This window comes from Callospermophilus lateralis, chromosome 15, assembly GCF_048772815.1.
Source record: "Callospermophilus lateralis isolate mCalLat2 chromosome 15, mCalLat2.hap1, whole genome shotgun sequence".
Lineage (NCBI taxonomy): Eukaryota > Metazoa > Chordata > Mammalia > Rodentia > Sciuridae > Callospermophilus > Callospermophilus lateralis.
The window spans coordinates 70697162-70718692 of NC_135319.1; the positions used below are offsets into that span (position 1 = coordinate 70697162).

Sequence of the window (21531 nt, forward strand, 5' to 3'; positions counted from 1 at the left end):
AAAAAAAAAAAAACTACTGAAAAATTGTTGCCTGGGCTAATTAATATTTGCAGAATATTTGTGTATCATCTGGGTTGGAAATATCTTAGGACTAAGACTTACATCTTTTTTTTTTTTTTTTTTGGTACCAGGGATTGAACTCAGGGGCGCTCACCACTGAGCCACATGCCTAGCCCTATTTTGCATTTTATTTAGAGACAGGGTCTCACTGAGTTGCTTAGTGCCTCACTGTTGTGGAGGCTGGCTTTGAACTCTCGATCCTCCTGCCTCAGCCTCCTGAGCCGCTAGGATTGTAGGCATGCGCCACTGTGCCTGGTGGCTTACATCTTTTTATAGCTGGGTCATCAGGGACACATTATCAGGGACACATTATCAGAGAGCTCACAGCTGCGTCTGGCCCTTCTTTCTCATCAGGCTGTTTCCATTAGATAGACACATTGTAGTAGTTCAAATTATCTTTGGCTAATTTGATTTCTGCTTGGAATGGGCTTTTTCTTTGCAGTGAATGTACTGGTGGCGTTAGGACCATGCCTGGAATGGAAGCCTGTCCTCACCCCTGCATCTTCCTCTGCTCTATTCTTAGTGAATTCTCTTGGTGAGGGAAGCCACGTTTCGGAATACCAATGAAGATACATGTATACAGACAAGTGATAGGAATCCCTCAAGGGCACAACTCACAGAAAAACACGGTCACTGTAATGGGCATTGCTATTTCCTTGTCAGTGCCCCTGCATGCATGTGTGTGAGTGTGTGTGTTGTAGGTCTCTGTTAGGCTTGTGAGCGTGATCAAATTATGTTCAATGAAACGTTTAAGAAAGCATAAGCCTAACTGGGCATCTAAACCTGGGCTCTGTAGTCCTGGTTTGTGCTGCTGTTGAAGGAAATTTGTTCAAATCGTTTACTCTTTGTCAGGCGGAGCTGCAGAAGCTGAGACAACAAGCCCTGGAGACGAAACACTTCATTGAAAAGCAAGAGGCTGAGGAGAGAAAACTTCTGCGAATCATTGCAGAGGCCGATGGGGAACGATTGAGGCAGAAGAAGGAGTTAGACCAGGTAGAGTCTCCTCATCAGACTCTCAACTGCAGTCACAAATGATCAATTCCAATTTGTATGACACCTGTGTCCTCTTTCTGCAATGCCAGGCTTATTGGGAGGTCAGTAGCAGAGGCCCATCTCTTGTTGATTGGGGATGAAATAGTCACTCATTTGATGGACTTGTATTCACAAGCACTTCTTAGGCATCAGTCCCTCCTCCAGGCTCAGGGGACACATTGGTCAAGAGAAGCACCGAGTTCCCTGTCCTCAGTGAGCTTATGTTCTAGGGCAACATAATAGCTCATATGTAATTGCAATTAATAATTACATATTTGGGAGCTAGAAACTCAAATGTGTAGTGTGGGGCTTAGAAACTTAAATGATTTCAAGGACCTAGCAGAGAGAAGTTAGTCCCTACAAGAACGCTAAGAAGTGGTGGTACTTGACCAGACTGTTGAAATTTAAACATCAAAAACCAAATGGGTTGGAGCAGCTTGGGAGTTGGAGGCTGGAGGATTGCAACTGTGAGGCCAGCCTGGGCAATCTAGCAGACTGTCTCAAAATTAAAATAAAAAGGGTTGGGAATATAGTTCAGTAGTAAAGTACTCCTGGGTTCAATCCCTAATACCAAAACAAACAAACAAACAAACAAACAAAAACCAAAACAATACAAAACAAAAAATGACAAATGGGTTGGAAAAAATATACCATCAAATAAAATGATCCACCCACGGGCCAAGAATTTTTGGATCGCTGGGCTATTAACATTATTACAAAATATTTATTGCACAGTGGTTTCTATGCAAAGGGACCCCAGACTCTAGTGGAAGGAGCCCAGTGTTGAGGGTCTAGCAGGCGATTCTAGTGACCGGTGCATGTGGAGCCCACATGGGCATTTGCTAGATATTCCTGGGCTGAATGAAGGCTGCGGTCACAATGAAAAACGTGACTTTTCCATTCCTGGGGGCCCTTCCCCTGGTTTCTAGGTCATCAGTGAGAGAGACATCCTGGGGTCTCAGCTTGTTCGGCGCAATGACGAGTTAGCTTTGCTCTACGAGAAGATCAAGATCCAGCAGTCGGTGATGAATAAGGGGGAAAGCCAGTACAACCAGAGGGTGGAGGACATGCGGATCCTCAAACTTGAGATCAAGAAGCTTCGCCGGGAGAAGGGGATTCTCGCCAGGAGCGTGGCTAACGTGGAGGAACTCAGGTAACTGGTAAGGGCACGGCCCTCTGCGGGGAGCTTCTCACGATTGTTGGTCATTGAAAGTCTTCATCAAATTAATTGGATAAATGGATTCTGCATGATGAAATTATCAGCCAAGAAAGATTAAGAACTTTCCCATCCACCCTACATTGCCCACCAGGCAAAACGAAAACGAACTTGTTTCCTTTCAAGGGATTTTGGGCAAGTGGGAAAAGGTGGCACATGCCTGTCATCCCAGTGGCTTTGGAGGCTGAGGCAGGAGGGTCACGAGTTCAAAGCCAGCCTCAGCGACTTAGAGAGGCCCTAAGCAATTCAGCGAGACTCTGTCTCAAAATAAAAAATAAAAAAAAAAGGTCTGGAGATGTGGCTCAGTGTTAAAGTGCTGCTGGGTTCAATCCCTGGTACAAAAAAAAAATTATTTAAAAGAATGATTATGGATTTTTAAAAAGGACATTTCAAGTCATATCACAAACACCAACTAGTCATGATTCAGAAAAATTTCTTTCCCCAATGAAAAAAGGTAAATTTCTTTAATAAGACAGTGTGTAGGGGGTGGAGCAGCAATATTTAAATTTCATCCGGGTAACTTTACACTTTTTTCTTGGAACTATATATGGGATGAAAAGAAGTAGGTGGAAATTTTAATTCTATCACTATTTGCAAATCTGTTTTCTTAGAAGGTAGTCAGATTTTCTCTCTCACTCTTGATTTATCTTCTGCAGCTTTACTTTAGCTTAGTATGTATCTTCCTCTTTTTTTTTTTTTTTTAAATTTGGGGTTGCCTGAGATCTACTTTTCCTTGGGGAAAACAGTGCTGTGTTTTATATGGGGGAGCTGCAGGAAACCAAATAAGAGCATCTGATCTTTGCCCAGTAGCTGTCCGTATTCTCCAGGGGCTTGTAGAGGAAGTCTCCTTGACTGCTCCTGATAAGGGGGATACAGTTTGGATTTGCTTCTTAATTTAATTGAATTAGAAGATAGTTTTGATATTTAGACACAGGGAATATATTCAGGAATACCAGGTCAGCCACCATCAGGGAAGGATCAATACTATTTTTAAAAAAATCTTTTTTAAGAATTATTGATAATGAAAGTAGTATAAATTCATTGTAGAAAACATGGGAAATGCAGAAAATAAATCTAAAGAAGAGCTTAGAGAATCACTCATACCTTACTACCATTGACATTGTAGAGACAAATGGCTTCATTCAAAGTAGCTATTGAAAGATCTCCAGGACTATCAGCCACCAGTTATTTTTATGACACCCATAGAGGACCAACTTTTACCCATTTCTATTCAATAGTGCTAGTTTGTGGGCAATGGGTTTTATTTTTTTTTTCAATGAGAAGACAACTTGATACAGATTGGGAGCAAGCAGGCATGAATTCTAATCTCAGCCTTGTGTGACCTTGGGCAAATCACTAAACTTCTCTGAGCTTTGGACTTGTAGTTACAATAAAATATGAAAACAAATGTAATGTGCCTGGCACAAAGTCTAATAGAAAGCAAGCCATCAAACATGGTAGCCAACATTTTGCCCTCCTCTTCCAAAGACACCCTAGAGCATCAAAGTGTTACAAATATACTTTTAATTCTAAGCACCTTGTTCTGAGCTCCCTATCTCTTGTGAACCTCATGCAGTTAATTCGAATGGTTTGTCTTGCTAATGAGGGGAAGTTGTGTTATTGGTTTAAATGAAGCAATTAAGTAAGAAATGGCTTAGCATTAGTGATCTGCACACCCACAGCAGACGAGGACAGATATTAATGTCCTCATTGCTCCTGTCAATGCAAGTGCTTGCTGCTTCTCCACCTCCCAACCAAACTTCTGGTTGATAGGGTGACAGGTAGCTCACGGGATCCTGAGGACGGCTGCAGCACAGTCCTATTAACTAGAGATTCCTGAAGATTTTGCAAGTATGTCTGAGGCAGAGCTGGTGCCTGGGACTTTTTCAGTCACCTGTGTGCTATGGTTGGGGAATTCCAGGTAGAAGATCCTCCCAAATCCTGACTCAGTGTCTCCTGGTCCTGGCTGCACAGGAATATTACCAGTAGAACTATAAACCCCATGAAGTCCAAGCCCTGCATCAAACCGGACCAAGTGGAGTCCCTCTGGAATTGGGTTCAGGCAAAGGAATGTTGTCAGAGCTCCCCCCCCCCCCCCCCCCCCCCGCCCGACCCATGATCCCAATGTGCGGAGTGCAGTGAGGGTGGAGGTGGAGGCCTGGCTGCTGCCAGGTGGTCCCCTGTGCCTCAATAGCTATGTTAGGGGCTGTGTGCTCATTCACTGTACTGTCCAAACACTTAGAAACATTGAAAAGTATATTGAAGCTCTCGTAATTCACCTCTGCACCTCCTTCATTTCACACACTTCTAAATTCCGTGAATATTCAGAATCGATATTCTAAAGTCTGTCACATTTTTGTTGTTGTTTAAAGCGAAGGCATTCTCGAGCTCTGCAAGAACTGATATCATTTACGCCTTAACCAGACTTGAGAGGCTGGTCTCAGTGTTCACAAAAGTCCCCTGAATTCCAACTTTCTACCCAAGATGTAGTTATGTAGGTAGCCACTTAAAGAGATGATGTTCAGCTGGGTACAGTAGCACATGCCTGTAATCCCAGAGACTCTGAGAGGCAGAAAGATTGCAAATTTGTAGTCAGTCTGGATAACTTAAGACCCCGCCTCAAAATAAAAAATAAAAAAGACTAGGCATTAGCTTGTGTGTGTGTGTGTGTGTGTGTGGGGGGGGGGATCAAATGGGCAGAGAATTTCTTTGCAAAAGAAAGTCTGTGTTATTCAGGCAGGAGTTTTTTCACATGCAAAGAGAATTCTTGAAGGAGAGGACCCGCTGCCGAGCCCTGGAGGAGGAATTGGAGAACCCCATGAACGTGCACAGATGGAGGAAGCTCGAGGTAACAGCTGCTGGAATGTTCTTCCCCTCCCCCATTTTCTCTCCTAGCCTGCTGGAGGCTTCTAACCTAAAGCACAATTAAGAAGTGCCCTTTAATTTAATGCTCTGCAAATTGTCACCTAGAATATAAGACTGGCTGCAGTGCAAATTGGGTTATTCCAGAACCAGATGCTCCATTTGAATTCATTTGAGTTTTGTTTTAAAAGTCTGGAACGAAATCCTTTCTGCCTGAAAAAAGACCCAGTGGAAGCTGTGTACTGGCTTCACCAATTGCCATTTCTTTTTCTCGTTTAGGGAGTTTGTGGTCCACCAGTTTTCCCTCAACTGCCTGTCCATCTTGGATTGCTAATGGCCTTTAGCTACGTGGGCCACCAGCATCTTAATCATCTTTCAATTGGTCTTTGCATTCTATTTTTTTTCTTTCTTCCATGAAAAATGATTTTGTGAAAGAGCCCTCTTTGCAAAGCTGTAGCCAAACCCTTTAGGATCTGGGGATATAGCCAAAGTCTTAGAGGTAGAAGATGGGCAATCAATTTCGTTTGATATTATTTTATGAGTTCCTGGTGGATATTACCACCAGCACTGCAAATAGCAGTTAAAGATAAACTCTTCTTATTCAAGAAAAAGAGGGCCCTCTCCTGGTTGTACCAAGCAATGTGGGTGCGAGAAGGGGATTCCAGTGTTGAGAGAGATAAGTCTATCATACAAGAAAGATCAGGGCAGGCTGGAAAATCAGCTAACTAGGTTTTTGTTTTTCATTTTTATTTTTTCCTTTTAATGAAGAAAGCATTAAGGCTAATGCATTATAAATTGTTATGTAAACATGAGGCCTGAATTTTAATAACATCCAGTCCTGCCAAGAGATGTGTGCCAGACCTAGTCCCAATATATGGGTATCAATTGGCACTGCTCAGTGCTTCTCAAAGTCAGAGTCAACAACATCTCTTTAATTTCCCTTTTTTTTTTGACCCTCATTTATTCCTCTTCACATGCCAAATGTGTAGCTCAGCCACCATGTGGATCTGTCCAGGGAAGTGGAGCTGAAGTGTTTAAATCCATTTGCCATCACATTTGTTTATTCCGTGTGTTTTCAAGCAGATCTTTCAAGTTTCCAACTCAGCGTCAATTTCTATTTTAAAAAATTAGAAAATGAAGACTCTGGGAGACAGTTAAAAATATTTAGCTTGCTAGATTAATTCCAAACGTCAGAATAGTTGAGAGGGAAGGTTTGGCTGGCAGACTAGAGGACAATGGATCAATTTATAACCATAGGTCTTGTTCAAATTGTGCACAGATAGCAATTGAAGAGACATCAGAGCCTTATAGGTTGATAACTCCATCCAGGAGTGAAATACCATGGCCGTATTCTGCAGCCAGTTATTAGCAGAGGTCCCCACCCTGTAGCTATCCCCATGGGGAACTGTATTGAATCTTCTTGGTGATGGTGACCAAAGGGGAGTGGATCCTAAAACTGAGGGAACGAAGCTCATTCCTACGGAAACTGGAGCTGGGAGGGACAGCCTCTGACCTTGGGATTGAGCTACAGCAGCAGCGTTTGGAGCCTGGTGTGTGTGGGCCTTGAATTCAGCTCTGGCCTTCATCAATCTGGGCAAATGACCTAACTTCTCTGAGCCCCAGTTGTGTTATCTGAAAGAAAGGAAGACAAATACTGTCTTATGTGGCTAAAATGAGTTGTAGGAAATGCAGCCCAGTGTACCGATGGTGACAGAGAGTCAGGTCTCATATACAGTCACTGTCATTATTCTCATTATTCCTACTGGTGGAATCAACGCACCCATTTCCCATATATTGGCGAACTAGATCCCTAGATAAGACATTGGAAAACCATGGTGGGGTGGTGGAAAGGTATTTATGACTATCCCACCTGTCATGCTTTGTTTTGTTTTAATTCTCTTTACATTGATGCTGTGGCTTTGCAGGAGATCTCAATAAAACAATAATTATTTTACGTAGGGAGCTTGGTGCTTTGAAACTGATGACCTCTCAGCCGGTTTTTGCTCTTCCCCTCGGACAGGCCAGCGACCCCAGTACCTTTGAGATGATACAGAAAATTCACACCCTGCAGAAGCGCCTCATCAGCAAGACCGAAGAGGTGGTGGAGAAAGAGCTGCTCCTTCAGGTAGCATTGCGTTTTCTGCATCCAGCAAACAAACCACTTCCCCAGAGCCGCCTTCTCCAGGGCTCTGTCCTGAGGATGAGCGGTTCGCCAGCGCTGCACGCCCCTTGTTTACCCGTAGGTGGCAACAGCGACTCACACATAGAGAACAAACGCGGCCTGATTAATTGTTCTTTTCTGCTGCGATCACTGATATTTCAAGAATTCTGGAAAATTAAGTTCAAGGCTAGACTCACTGCAATCGGGTAATGTGAGCATTTCTTTTTCCTCGCTTCCCTACAGCTCTATTTGACAGATCCTTTTAAATACTTTTCTTCCTATCTTCCTATAATATGAAATGCTGTGATTTTGATTTTGAAAACAAGCCTTCACGTGCAGCACCAATGAGCCGTCCTGGTGAAGGTGTGTGTGCAGGAAATGGAAAGCTGCCTTTGGAGATCCGATGCAGGAAGTTTTCCTGGAGCTGATTGGCCTGTGTCCTAGTAGAGACACCTGCTGTGACTTCTACCCCTCCTCACCCTCAGCCCCGCCCTTTTCATTCTCCTCCTGGCTTACCTGTGCCAGAGGCTGTGCTGGGTGGGGACTAGCCTGCTTGTCTCCTCTGCTCTTCCTAGTCCAGGGCTTGGGTACTGTGATCTCCAAGGGATGGACCAAGATGTCAGGGCCCAGGAGGTTGACGTGGATAAGAATGACAGTGTCGTGCCAGATGGCCTGGGTGGGAATCCTGCCTCTCCCGATTCGTAGCTATTTGAATTTAACTTCTTTGCACTGGAGGTTCTGAATCTGTGTTATGGGACAACAGTAGAAACTTTGGAGAGGGATGTTGAAAGATGTTAGCATTCTCCTTAGCCCATGGTGTCTAATAAATAGGAGAATTATTCATATTATTTCTTATTCCCAAACCTATAATCTAGTAGGAGTAGGGACTTATAGACATTTTTAAGCAGTATCTGCCCCCTGCTATTTTACCTTTGATCTTAAAAGAGAGATTTTCCCCTAATATTGGGTATACAGTAAAGTTAGTTTTAATTTTAATTAATTAGTTAATTTTTTAGGGGGTACCAGGGATTGAACTCAGGGGCACTCAACTGCTAAGCCACATCCCCAGCCCTATTTTGTATTTTATTTAGAGACAGGGTCTCATTGAGTTGCTTAGTGCCCCGCACTTGCTGAGGCTGGCTTTGAACTCATGATCCTTCCGCCTCAGCCTCCCGAGCTGTTACAGTAAAGTTTTCCTGAGCATCATCACCCTGAGTGGCCACCAGGGATTTTTGTCTTCTCTCACAGAATGGCTGAGAGGGCAGACTTTTAAATTGGGGGGAATCTGGCTTTGAATCAGTCCCAATACTTGATGGTTCCATGATTTGGGGGGAATTGCATATATTATCCAAACCTCAGTTCTCCCTTCTGCAAGGTGGAGATAGTAAGACTCATTTTCCTCAGGAGAAGAAGATCCTTGGGTCAGAGTCCATAACTTGGAAGTCTTGCCATAGGGGAAAGCAATGGGTGTGTGGGCACAGGGCATTGGCTGTCCAGAGTCTGAGCGGTGGCTCCTCAGATGCCAGCCACAGGGCACTGCCCTGAGGCCATGCAATGGTAAGGGGCAGGGCTGGGATTCAGCCCAGGCCTGTGGCTCTAGAGCCAGCACTTCCTGCCACTTCACTACCCTGCTTCTTCTGTTATCACCATTTAGAAATGTTAAAAAGAATCACATTTCGAGTTTGATCAAAACTATTGTAAGTGTGTCTTATATCTCACCAGGGCTATAGCTTTATTATTTCGTTCCTTCTACATACTTTGGATTTACTCTGACCTTCTATCTTCTTAAGATTGACAACCAGATCATTAACATTCAGTCTCCCCTCCCCTGCTTTCTCTCCTCCTCCCTCTCCTGACCTCCCCTTCTCCCTCCCCTCTTCCCTCCCTCCTATCCTCCCTTCCTATCCTCCCCACTTTCTTTCTTAGAAGGGAACCCAGACCCTTGCACATGCTAGATAAGCCCTCTACCACTAAGCTACATCCCCATCCCCAGTCTTTTATTTTTTAAAAATATAAGCATTTGAAGCTATAAAATATCCTTTAAGTAATTTCTTTAGTTCCTTCCCACAGGTTTTGATAAATGGTGTTTTCATTGAGTTCTAAACATTAACTATTTTCAGAATTATTTCTCCTTTGAGAGTAAGTCTTAAAAACTATCTGCAGTTTCTTTTACGATAATTAAAAATACATTTAAGAGTCTCTGAATATGTTTGTGTTTAAGTTATCTTCTACGTGTTCTCTCTTTTTTTCATTGTGGTCTGTATTAGGTGGATTCTTTGAAAAGAAACTTTTTTGGGTGGGTACAAGGAATTGAACTCAGGAGTACATGACCACTTAGCCACATCCCCAGCCCTATTTTGTATTTTATTTAGAGATAGGGTCTCACTGAGTTGCTTAGTACCTCACTTTTCTTAGTCTGGCTTTGAATTTGAGATTTTCCTGCCTCAGCCTCTGCTAGGATTACAGACGTGTGCCACCACCTGGCTCTTTGAAATTTTTGAGACTTGCGTTGTGTGAGCTAAGTGGTTGGTTTTTATAACCTGTTCCTTGAGTTTGAAAAAGTTCCTAAATATTCAGGGGTCAGGATTTTATATTTGTTTATTAGAACAACCTTGTTAATTGTATTGTCCAAATCTATACTTTTCCCAATTTTTGGTCTGCCGAATGACTGAAAAAAAGTTTGAGGATTTGTCTATTTCTCTTTGAACTTCTGTCATTTTTAAACTTCAAGTACATTTTATATTAGGATCATAATAGTGAGTAAGGGTTTACAGATTTTATTTCTTTCTGGAATTGTGCCTTTAGTATTTTACAAGACCAGTGGCCCCCCCGCACTGCCCTGCCGTATGGATGGAATTTGAGAGCCTTATTTTAAGTGAAATAAGCCAAACTCAGAAAGTCAATGGTCATACGTTTTCTTTCAAATTTGGAGCGTGAGAGAGAGAGAGAAAAAAAAAAAGAAGCAGAGGTGGGGGTGGGGTGGGAGGAGGTGGAATCTCATGAAAAGAGAAAGGAGATCTGTAGAGAAGAGGAAGGGGATCAGGGAGAGGGACAGGGGAGGTACTGGGGATTCAAACTGACTAAATTATATTGTTATGTTGTTGCACGTACAAACATGTAACAACAAATCCTACTACTACATATAATTATAATGCACCAGCATTATAAAAAACTAAAAAAGAGCCCTCCCAGTAGAAATTAACTTAAAAATGAATCTGGTGTTTGTATAGCTCCACCAGTTGGATTTAAAAAATGTTTTTTTTTGTATACTTTTACAATTTTAGTGTCCTTGTATTTTAGGTAAATCTCTTGTAATAAAAAGAAATCCAGCTAGGCTATTTTTATCTTTTTATTGGTGTGTTTAGTTCACTGATGTTTATTGAGAACCTTAGATGTTTTTCTATCTTCTTATTTTGTATTATTTAGCCTGACTTTTTTGTTTGTTTGTTTGTCAGTGCTCAAAAAGATCCTCTATTCCTGCTTTTCATTAGATTGAGTTCTCCTTATTCCCTCTTCCCCTCTCCTCTGGTCTCCTTTTCCTCTGTGTTTCTGCCTATGCCTTCGTCCTATTTGTTTCTTTTTCCAAAGAGTCACCACCACTCCATGCATTTTTCTATTCTTGGATTCCATTAAATATGCTCTCCTAATTTCATCTCTGTCTCTCTCATGGATTCCCTTAAAAATTTAACACGTGCCCTTGACATCAAACTTTAACACATCTAAAATGGATCAGCATCTTTACCCTTCTTACAGGTAGCACATACAGTGCTTTAATGCCAGTTTCCCCAGTGTTCCCAACATTGGTCATTGTCATTATTATTTTATGGAATTGGTGTATTCAGATTTACCAAGTTGTACCCTGATTCTTTGGTCTTCTCCTTCTCTACATCTCCAGTTTTCTTCTCTTTGCTTTTTGAAGTACATCTTTTCATCCTTCTTTCAGTGATCTGTTCTGCAATGGTTGCCACTCTCCTTAGCTTCTCTGAAAAAAAATTTTTTTTGGCCTATTTGTAAAAAGATTACTTGGGGATTCTATTTTCTATTTGCATTTTGAAGATATTGGTCGGTCCTTCGTGTCCTAGTTTCTAGTGATCTATTGAGAAGTTGGCTGTACATCTAATTATTATTGCTGCTTTTGAGGAAATCTGCCTTTTCTTTGGTTTGATTGTTCTATCTTTTTTTTGCCTTCGGTGCTTTTGAGTTTCAGCACAGTGAATCTTGGTGTGAACTTAATGTTATTTATTAAGCTCAGAACTCACTTGATTTCCTGAGTCTGAGGATTCCTCTGTCTTCTACAGTGTCTCCTTCATTCTCTTTATTTATTTATTCCTCTGGAGCCCTTTTTAGATATGTGTTGGGTTTTCTTTTTTTCCTTACCTCCAGACCTTGTTGATGTTTTCCTTTTCTCTCTCTCTCTCTCTTTTTTTGTGTGTGTCACATTTTCTTAGCTTTTCTCTTGCTCATCAATTCTTTCTTAAAGTGTGCTTATCTGCTAATAGTCACTGAGGTTTTATTTCCAATGATTTTATTTTTATTTTCTAAGGATTCTTTTTCACATGTGTCTGATATTTGTTGACACTATGTTGATCTTTCCTCATATTTTATTCCTTCCTTTATGTCTTCACTTAATTTAAATACATTGTATATTCTTTATCTGAGTATTTTATTATTTGAAGTTCTTGAGTTTTTTTTTTTTTTTCTGTTGTTAGTTGTGACTGCTGACTTCCTTCATGGTGGATTTTTTTTTTTTTTTTTTTTTTTTTTTTGTGTGTGTGTGTGTGTGTGAGAGAGAGAGAGAGAGAGAGAGAGAGAGAGAGAGAGATTGATTTTGGATTGTGAGCTCATTTTCAGAAAACCTTTGTTGCTGGGCATGAACTGGGGAGGCTGAGGCAGGAGGATCATGAGTTCAAAGCCAGCTTTAGCAATTCAGCAAAACCCTTTTTCAATAAAATAAAATAAAATAAAAGGGCTGGGGATGTGGCCCAGTGGTTAAGTGCCCCTGAGTTCAATCTCTGGTACCAAAAAAAAAAAAAAAAAAAAAAATCCTTTGTTTAGGAACTTGGGAAGGGTCCAGGATAAGAGCAGCTCCCTTACTTGTTTCTGCTAGGTACCCTAAGAGATATCATTTGCTTGGATTATTTTTTTTAATGTTAAATCTTTATCTTGGGGCTTCCTGGACCACTTGGTTAACTTGTGTTAGAGCCCCAGCCTCTTCTGATGGGGACCATGGATTCAAATTGTCTGAGAATTAACTTTTTTCCCCCGCCCAGAAAAGAGGAGACGTAGGTGGGTTTCCCTGTGGTCCTCCTGTCCCTTCCGTTGTATTTTTCCCTGAGGGTGTAGCTTCTTTATGTGGAGGAGTTTCAGTCCCAACTCTCTACACCAGCCCAGCACCTCAGCTTCTGTCCTCTTGTGGCCGCTGAAAGCCAGGCCCTTTTTTACAGTGAGTCTGGTCCTTCAAGGGATGACCTCCATTTGTAACTCTTCACTGCTTTAGGTCACCTTTTGATTTTGACGTTTGAGCAAACTACTTGTAAACTCTGCTCTGTGAGGAAAGGGATGGGTTGGTTTATTTAACACGGGCATTGCTGTAGGTTTTAGATTTCAGGTTATTTTGCCTGACATGTTGCCATCAACAGAAACCTCTTGTTCTAATCCCTAGTGTTCTCATATGCAAAATGGGGACAATAGTAGTACCTACTTGAAGAATTGAGCACATTGATGCATATGAAGTTCAGAAGAGTGTTATCATTGACATTACTATTATTATTATCAATAACATTATTAATCACCAAGAATTTTTTCCAGGCCTCCAAAGTTTAGCATCGTGTCTCACTCCTCTTTGGTCAATTTGTCATTCAATCTGCTATCCCCTCTTTTTTTTTTTTTTTTTCTGAGTGATTGGGCTGCTCTATGCCTGCTGTGAGATTCCCTGTAGCTTGTGTTACCCCAAACAATACACCTTGCTATCTCAGCAAAGTCCCAGATGCTCCATGGGATTGGATGGTTTCTCAATTCCATGTGTTTTATTGAACTTTTAGAGAAGTCCTGGGCATTCATTCACAACAGGACAGTTTGCAATGATGAAAAATTTTTGAGCATCAGAATAATTTTTAACTGTTAAATTTTATAAAATAAAGTTAAATTTTAACTATTAAATCTGTGTTAAGGTGTGGAAGAGACCCCATCATTTCCAAGCAGCAGATAAGATGGGAACCTATTTTCCCCATTAGCCTCTGAGCTCTTTGAACACTTCATAATTTGTTTCCAACTTCACTGCCAGATGCAGTATGAGGTATATAAAAATAAAGGACAAATAAAGGTGGACAGGCTTTTGGCCAGGACCACTTCTTCCTCTTTAGGCTGTAGTGTAAATGCTTTTTTTCTTTTTTCTTTTTGGTACTGGGGACTGAACTCAGGGCACTTGGTCACTGAGCCACATCACTAGCCCTATTTTGAATTTTATTTAGAGACTCGTGATCCTCCTGCCTCAGCCTCCCAAGCTGCTGGGATTACAGGCGTGCCCCACTGTGTTTGGCAGAGGATTTGTAACGTAAGCAGCCCTTTCTTCCTAGGTTAGGTGTCCTGGTCCATGTTCCTATACCTTGGCTTCTCCTTTACGTCACACATGACATTTGCAATTTTTGAAATCATCATAATTGGGTGTTCAATGATCCTTTCCTTCTGGAACATAAGCTTTACAGAGGCAGGCCCTAGCACCTCACCTATTAATATTGTCCAGGAACTGATGACCTGTTGGAAGAACAGCAGTCCTTCAGCAAGTGATGTCTTAGACACATTCGTGTTCTATCTTCAAACTGAGAGGCTAGGGAATTGTTCCTCTTGTTGTCTTTGTGTTTTTGTTATTAACTCTAACTTTGCAGGAGTCTGCAATTTACAGTGGGTTTATGGATCTATAAATTCAATGCAAACTGCAATGTCTCTGGGTGCCGAGGCAGGCTGATTCCTGTGCATGTGCTCAGTTCTCCCTTGCTCAGGGTTAACATGCAAATGGCTCTGGAGCCTCACTTCCTCACTTTGCAGTTCCAGAGGGAAAATGAAGACATCTGTATTTTTTTGCCAGAATTGGTATCTTCTTTTTCCCTCCAGGCCACTCTTCCCTTCAAAGAAACAAGAGCTAACAAAGCATACTTGGGGTGCATCACCTGGTGGCCTCTCCTCTCTGGTATTGCTCCATGTATTCTACCTCTCTTCTAAACCCTTAATGTTAAGTTTTTTTTTTGTGGTACTGGGGATTGAATCCGAGGATGCTCTACCACTGAGCTACCCCAGCCTTACTATTATGGGAGAGGCACTTACTAAGTTGCTGAGGCTGCCTTTGAACTGGCGATCCTCCTGCTTCAGCCTCCCAAGTCTCTGGGATGAAAGGCTTGTGCCACCATGCCTGACTTACTACTTCTTTTTTAAGCCTCTGCAGGATGAGGCAGGCTTGTGCCTTGAGTAACTGCTGTTCATTACCCAGGTATCATGACATCATCATCATCATCATCATCATCACCATCAACACGGCATTGGCAAGATAGCATGAGAATAGAAGCTGTAACCTCCTGTTAGAAGCACTTAGAAACACAAGGAACACCCAAACAGCTGGAACTTGTTTTTCCCAAGCACTTAACTACAGGGAAGCAACTCAAATACCCTCACCCTCAGAGCCAAGCAACAAACAAAAAGAGCCAAATGAAACTTGCTTATCCCAATCTGAAATGGCCACTCCTCAGGGCTTCAGGGTCAAAGGCAGGAGGGAGGATGAGGGGAACTTCAGCATGGGGGCCTTGGGTCCCATCTCTTGGGTCCAGCCGAAGGTGGGCTTATGCTATCAAATCCCCCATTTTTCAAGAATAGCCGGAAATGTGGATTTTCATGTTCATATATTGAGTTTTACCTAGTGGCCACCTTAACAACACGGAATGCGCTTTCCAGAAACAAGTCTGTCAATGACCCCTGGCCCACAAGTGGGTACTTTGCCGTATCTAGCTTCAAGTCCTGGGGGGAAGGAGATGTAAAGAAAGAGCAGCCTTGCAATCAGCTTTACTTGTTTCTATTTCTTTGATCTGGTTCTCTGTTGTGATTCTTCAATGGAAGTGCAGAGTCTGAGAATCAAAAGGGAAAGAGGAGATGGGAGGGAGGAGAAGGAGCAGGCCGTGGGCCGTGTGGCAGCATGGCAATCCCAGCTGAACGAGGTTGGGCTCCACAGTGGAGATGGGCAGGGCGGGTGGGCTCCACAAAGACATGCCTTCTTAACATGTCCTTCCCCTTGATAATGACCCTTAGCTTTATTTTATACACTTTTCTAAAGCTGAAAAGGATTTCCCTGAGTTGCCAGAAAGACCAAAGGTGGCCTCCTGCCTGTGATGCAGGCACAGCAGAAGAACCCTGAATGTGCATCTGCTCAATAGTTACAGGGCGCCACCTGTGTGCCCAGCACCTAGGATCCCGGGGTGAATGAACCAGGCTTGGTTCTGGCCTTGAAGGATCACAGAGTCTGTAACCACAGGGTAACAAGAATGGTGTTCCATACAGGATATCAGGGCACCCTGAAAGAGGCTTTGCCCTACATATGTGTCTTAATTTGGGTTCCCTCAAATCAGACACTGAAATGAGGTTTTGGGTTCCAGTCCTGTGGGAGGTGGTCCCTCCCAAGCTGAATCAAGGGAGCAGGAGAGCGTTCCTCCCTGGCCACCCTCAGAAACTACTGCAGAATTGTGCTGTCAAGGAGAGGGAGGTCGGACATGTGCTCAATGGTTCCCCACTCCCCGTTGGTTGAGATGCCCGGTAGGGTGTGGAGCTATTTCTGAATGCAAATGGAAGGGACTTTGCTTATCTCCACCCTCAAATCAGAGAAGCCCTGGCTTGAGGCAGAAAAGCTGACTCCCTGTACACTCGAGGTAGAAATTGCCAGAGCGTTCTGGGTGTGCCCTCCAGGTGTGCCAGGCATCTGAGCTCAAATTATGAGTTTGGAGCTGCTGAGGGGGTAGGACTTGGGCCTCAGAGTGTCTGCTACATGGGATCAGGCTTCAGGCAGGTCCTGAAGACCACCAACCAGTGGACTCCCACACTTGCTTAGCTACTCACCTAAGTTATAAATTGCCTTGACCATAAAAGCAGAGGCCATTTGCCCAACCAGGTTCTTCTTGGGTCTTCTTCCACTCTCCCACCCTCACCGATGGCAGGTTCGGTTAATATCCAGCAACCAGATGACATGATCATACCTAGTCTCTGTTTGAAAGGCAGCACCCCGATTTTGTTCTAATCACAGCTTTCCCTCACTGACTGCTCACTGAGTGCCAAACACTGTTTTCCCTCTGCTCAGACCTCAGGTGCTGCTGGTGAGCACACCGTGAACACCAGTGTGCCAGGTTGGGGGGTGAAATGCCAGGCGGTTTACCTTAGAAAAGGAGACAAACATGACCTCCTAGCATGTTGGTGCTGGGTTATCTCACCCTGAGTGCTCATTATACAGATGAGAACACTGAGGACCCTCCCCTTCAGTGTAGAAGTAGTGATGAAGGACTGCAGGGTATTACTTAGAGGGTTATGATGGCCAGGAACATGCTACCTTCAGTGATCCAGGTGAGACTTCCTAGAAGCCTAGGAAATGGGCGTGGCTCTCAGATACATAAATCATGAACAGAACCGGAAATTGCTGCTTCTTTGCTGGCTTCTGGGTCCTGCTCTTTCAAGGTGAACTTTCTCTCTAATTTAATTTTATGATTGACTGGATAGAAGTCTGGTTTACTTAACTGTAAAATGGCTGGAATGATAGGAGGGTGGGAATGGATGGGCACAAGTTTCATCAGCCGTTCAAGGGGAAAGGACCTCACACAGCCTATTTTTAAATTATTCCCCAGTAAGGGTCTTCCTTTTTCTTGACCTCCTGATAATTCTGTTTATTATCTACCGTGTCTTAGACATCGCTCTAAATGTTTTACATGTATTATTTCATTTGATGGTCACAGAAACCCAAAAAGAGTCGTTATCATTTCCTGTTACGTATGAGGAGACACAGGGCCCAGATAGGTTAAGACTTTGTCCTGGTAGAACATGGAGTCAAACTTTGGCACCAAAGGCTCTTCACCACCACAGCATGTGGTGTAAGAACTGAATTTGTCCGGGACTGAATTTGTTGTACACAGACTGCCTTGGTCATTTATGGAGAAAATTCACATTTGTCATGGCATCTGGAGGTTTGCGATTGCAGGTGTGGCCCCAGGGCCAGCAGCACTGGCAACCCAGAAGAGCCCTTTAGAAATGCAGACACAGCCTACCCTGTGTCTGATGCACCAAATCTTGATCTTCACAAGACCCCCAGAGGTTGAGGATACTGGTTTGCTCCAAGAAGCGTGGGGGCCCTAGAAATATCATCTCTTACTCTGTGGGAGCCTCCAGTGTTCCAAGCAGTAGAGTGGCCCAGGATGGAGCCCCATGCCTTTGTCTCCTGGCTTCAGACCTGGGGCCCTGACTGGTTGGTTAACCTTCCTTCACTTGTGGCTTCCTTCTCTGGAACCTGGAACTCCTATCTCCTCCACTTCTCCTTTTGCATTGCTGTGACCAAAAAGTCCTGACAAGAACAACACAGAGGAGGAAAAGTTTATCTGGGCTCACGTTTTCAGAGGTTCATTCAGTGGTCAGTTGACTGTAGCTCTAGGCCTAACGTGAGGCAGAATGTCATGGCGGAAGGGCGTGGTGGACGAAAGCATGTCAGGACATGGCAACAATATAAATCCCAAAGGCACCCCCCACAGTGACCTGCCTCCTCTAACCACACCCTGCCTGCCTGCCTGCAGTTACTGCCCAGTTAATCCAGATCAGTGTGTTAACCTCTCATAATCTTTAACCATTTTACTTCTGAGAATTCTTTCATTGTTTCACACATGAACTAACCAAAAACCATAACAGCATCCTTTGGTTCCTGTGAAGATCAAAATGAAAACATTACACAAAGTGCTTAGTAGAATGCTTGAGAATTGGCCAGAGCTGAAAAAGAATATTAATTAGTAGTTATGAGCGTGAGGTCACACTCTGGCCCCCAGCTCTTGAACTCCAGAGACAGAGAACATTAAGAGGAAAATGACAAATGAGTCCATTTGGGGCTTGAGACATGTTTTAGGGCCAGGCAAACTCTTCAAGTCTACTGATGTTAGTGTGGGAAGTTTAGAATATTTCTTTAGAGAGAGAGGGACATGATCATCCTTGATCCTATTTGATGGCAGTCTGGATGGATTCAGCAGAAGCTGCAGCAAGTTTGAAGAGTGGAGGGAAATGGCAGGCACGGCTCATACTTAGTGAATGCTGAGGACATGTCTAGCTGCCCTGTGCTGACCATTTTGCATCTGCAGGAAACCCAGGTGAGGCTGGCTCTGCCATTTCCATTTCACAGAGGAGGAATTGAACTTACCCTGTAAACTCTTAGAGGAGGAGGGACAAAACTTGTCCAAGTTTATAGCTTAGAAATGCCAGAGCTATGGTTATAAACCAGGGTGCAGGACACTGTGGCCCACCGAGGGCTGTATCTGGCCAACCCCCTGTTTTTATATGGCCTACACCAAGAATGATGTTTGTTCAGTTAAGTGGTTAGGGAAAAAAACATCAAAAGGTAAATAGTATATCATGGCATGTAAAAATACATGAAATTTAAAACGTAGTGTCCATTAATCAAGTTTTATTGGCACACATCAGTCACATGTTGAATATGGCTGCTTTCATGCTACCAAAGGCCAGTTGAGTAGTTGTGACAGAAAATGTTTGCCGACCTCTCTGATGGACCTTAGTCCTTGGAATCCTGAACAGAGCCCTAGCTGCCATTCTCTATCAATAGAGCCTTCAAATAGAGCCATTAAACAAATCATTTCCATGATTAGTTCCTCCCTAAAAAAATTTCAAAGTAATTGTTCTGTTATTAAAAACCTGTTATTAAAAGATTCGGAAGGCAGAATCCTAATAGTGCGACGCCTTGGCTGGTGGTGTAGATTGCACTCAACTTGATGCCTGCCAGCTCTCAGAGTGGTGTCTGGGTAATGGTCCTTCCCAAAGCTGAGCTGGAGTGGTTGGAGATGCTCCCTTACTAGAGAGATGAGAGGCGCTGAGAGGCACCTCGTAAGCAGAAACCACTGAACAGAAGCCTGCTCGTGGGTTTTTGTTCTGTTCTAGAGTCATGGGGGAGAAGAATGAGATGAGGGGGGAAGAGCTGCTGCCGTTCTAGCCTGGCTGTTCTAGTCAGAGGATGTTGACGACCAGGGAAGGGTGAAGGAGGCCTCCTCCCCAGGGGCTTCTCCCCGACTTCTCTCTGGGCTTCTGGGGGTGCCTGCTCTCCTGTGCATGCTCCTGCCTGCCAGGGAGGAAGGAAAGAGCCGTGGGGGATGGGCTGTGCTGAAAACAGAATGCAACACAAGTCCGGGGTGGTCATGTGTGTACTTCCATGTCGTTTGTCAGAGGGGCACGACACCTCCTTGCTTTTTCCAGAGAGCTTTGGTGTGAACTTTCTAAGCAGATGAGTTCTGGTCCCCTTGCTCAGAATCTTCTAGCACCAGGCAACCTTAACACCCGGCAGGCAGGTTTGCAAAGTGCTTTCTACACGTTGATTCCCAAGTGCTGATCTGGGGACCAGGGAGAAAGTAGGTGGCCCCAAATGTAATACTCAGTGGTAGGTGACCACATGAGCACACAGGGTCTGTCGGAGCATAAAGCCAGTTTACTTTTCAATTTTAGGGATGGTTCTTTCTTTCCCCCCCGTGTCTCTCTTTTTCACTTTTGGACATGGTTTCTCTCTCTCTCTCTCTCTCTCTCTCTCTCTGTCTCTCTCTTTTTGTGTGTGTGTGTCTTCCTTTCCTTTATGAAATGATGACGAGTGCACCTGACCATTTCCTGTTAGCCAAGAGCATGGACCCTGTGTCCCTGGTAATTCAGTTTCCTCCTCTGTAGGATGGGAAATCATGCCTCTCTCCTAGGATTATTGGGAGATTAATATTAATGGACATAAAAACATTTAGTCTAATCCCTGGCACATAGTAAACACTGTATTAGTATTATCTATTATTGTTTCCTTTTTCTTTTTCATGTTAGAACTTAGCCAAAAAATGTTGGCAAAACCATGCTGATGTCTCTAAGACTTGAGGGGAATTGTATATCCCTTCACAAATTCTTTCTCCTGAGGAGAAATATGCCATCTAGAAGCTACTACTTTATCTATCTCTTTTTTTTGGTGTGGGAGGGAAGGGTCCTGGGTATTGAACTCAGGGGCACTCAGTTCCCTGAGCCACATCCCCAGCCCTATTTTGTCTTTTATTTAGATACAAGGTCTCATTGAATTGCTTGGCACTTCGCTTATGCTGAAGTTGGCTTTGAACTCGTGATCCTCCTGCCTCAGCCTCCGGAACCATTGAGATTACAGGCCTACTTTAACTCTTAATCTTCCCCACAACCCTGTTCATCAGATCAGGGAACTAAAATTCAGACAGGTTTATGGGACCTCAGAAAACGTTGCTGCCATTACTGGTGGCCCTAAGGAAAGGGTGACAATGCCCTGTTGCCTGGTTTCCTCAAAGGGAGCAAGTTTTTAATATGCAGATATTTGGGGCTTTTCTTACTGCTGTGTTCAGCTTCATTTAAGGTGAATAACTTTCTCAACCTGTGCCTCTTCACACTTGCCTGGGTAGACTTAATGTGCTCAATTATCAAGTGCCTTCTCATATTCCCTCTCAGTAGTTCTCTACAAATGGGCCAGGAGCAACTCCCCATAGAGTCAGACTCCCCCAAGCATTAGGAATTTCTTCAAAAGAGATGGGCTGTGCTAGGCTCGATTAGGCAGATAGAGGTTAAAGACCGGTTTATGCCTTAAACCTTAAGTACCTTGAATGCTTGTAATTTCACAGTCTGAGGAGATACACAGACGATTGCCGGTCTCCATCTTTGATTTGGTCAGTAAGGGTCTGGCTCAGGGTATGTTTTGAAACAGGTGTTTTCAGAAGGGGGTGTTTTCAGAAGGGGCTGTCTTCATGGACTTCCTTATTTGGCCCCCATTTTCATCTCAATTTTAAGAGCTAAGATTGAGATATTTTAAGCTGTCCCCAGTGCAGGAAAGAACCCATCTGATTCCAGAGGTTGAATGAGCGAAGGGCTGGCATGTATTAGCAGAACAGTAGACTCCACCTTCTACGCCCACAAGAAGAAAGAAATTTCTGTC

General features: G+C 43.4%; 1 protein-coding gene across 1 annotated transcript in view; it reads left to right on the top strand.

Annotated features, from left to right (window-relative positions):
* Nucleotides 1–21531, top strand: part of Cfap58 (cilia and flagella associated protein 58) — a 99453-nt gene that overhangs the window by 45288 nt on the left and 32634 nt on the right. Inside the window, exons 13-16 of the mRNA XM_076834354.1 lie at nt 913–1053; nt 2022–2245; nt 5045–5156; nt 7191–7295. Of these exons, the coding sequence (XP_076690469.1) occupies nt 913–1053; nt 2022–2245; nt 5045–5156; nt 7191–7295 (582 nt within the window). The remainder of the gene's footprint in view (nt 1–912; nt 1054–2021; nt 2246–5044; nt 5157–7190; nt 7296–21531) is intronic.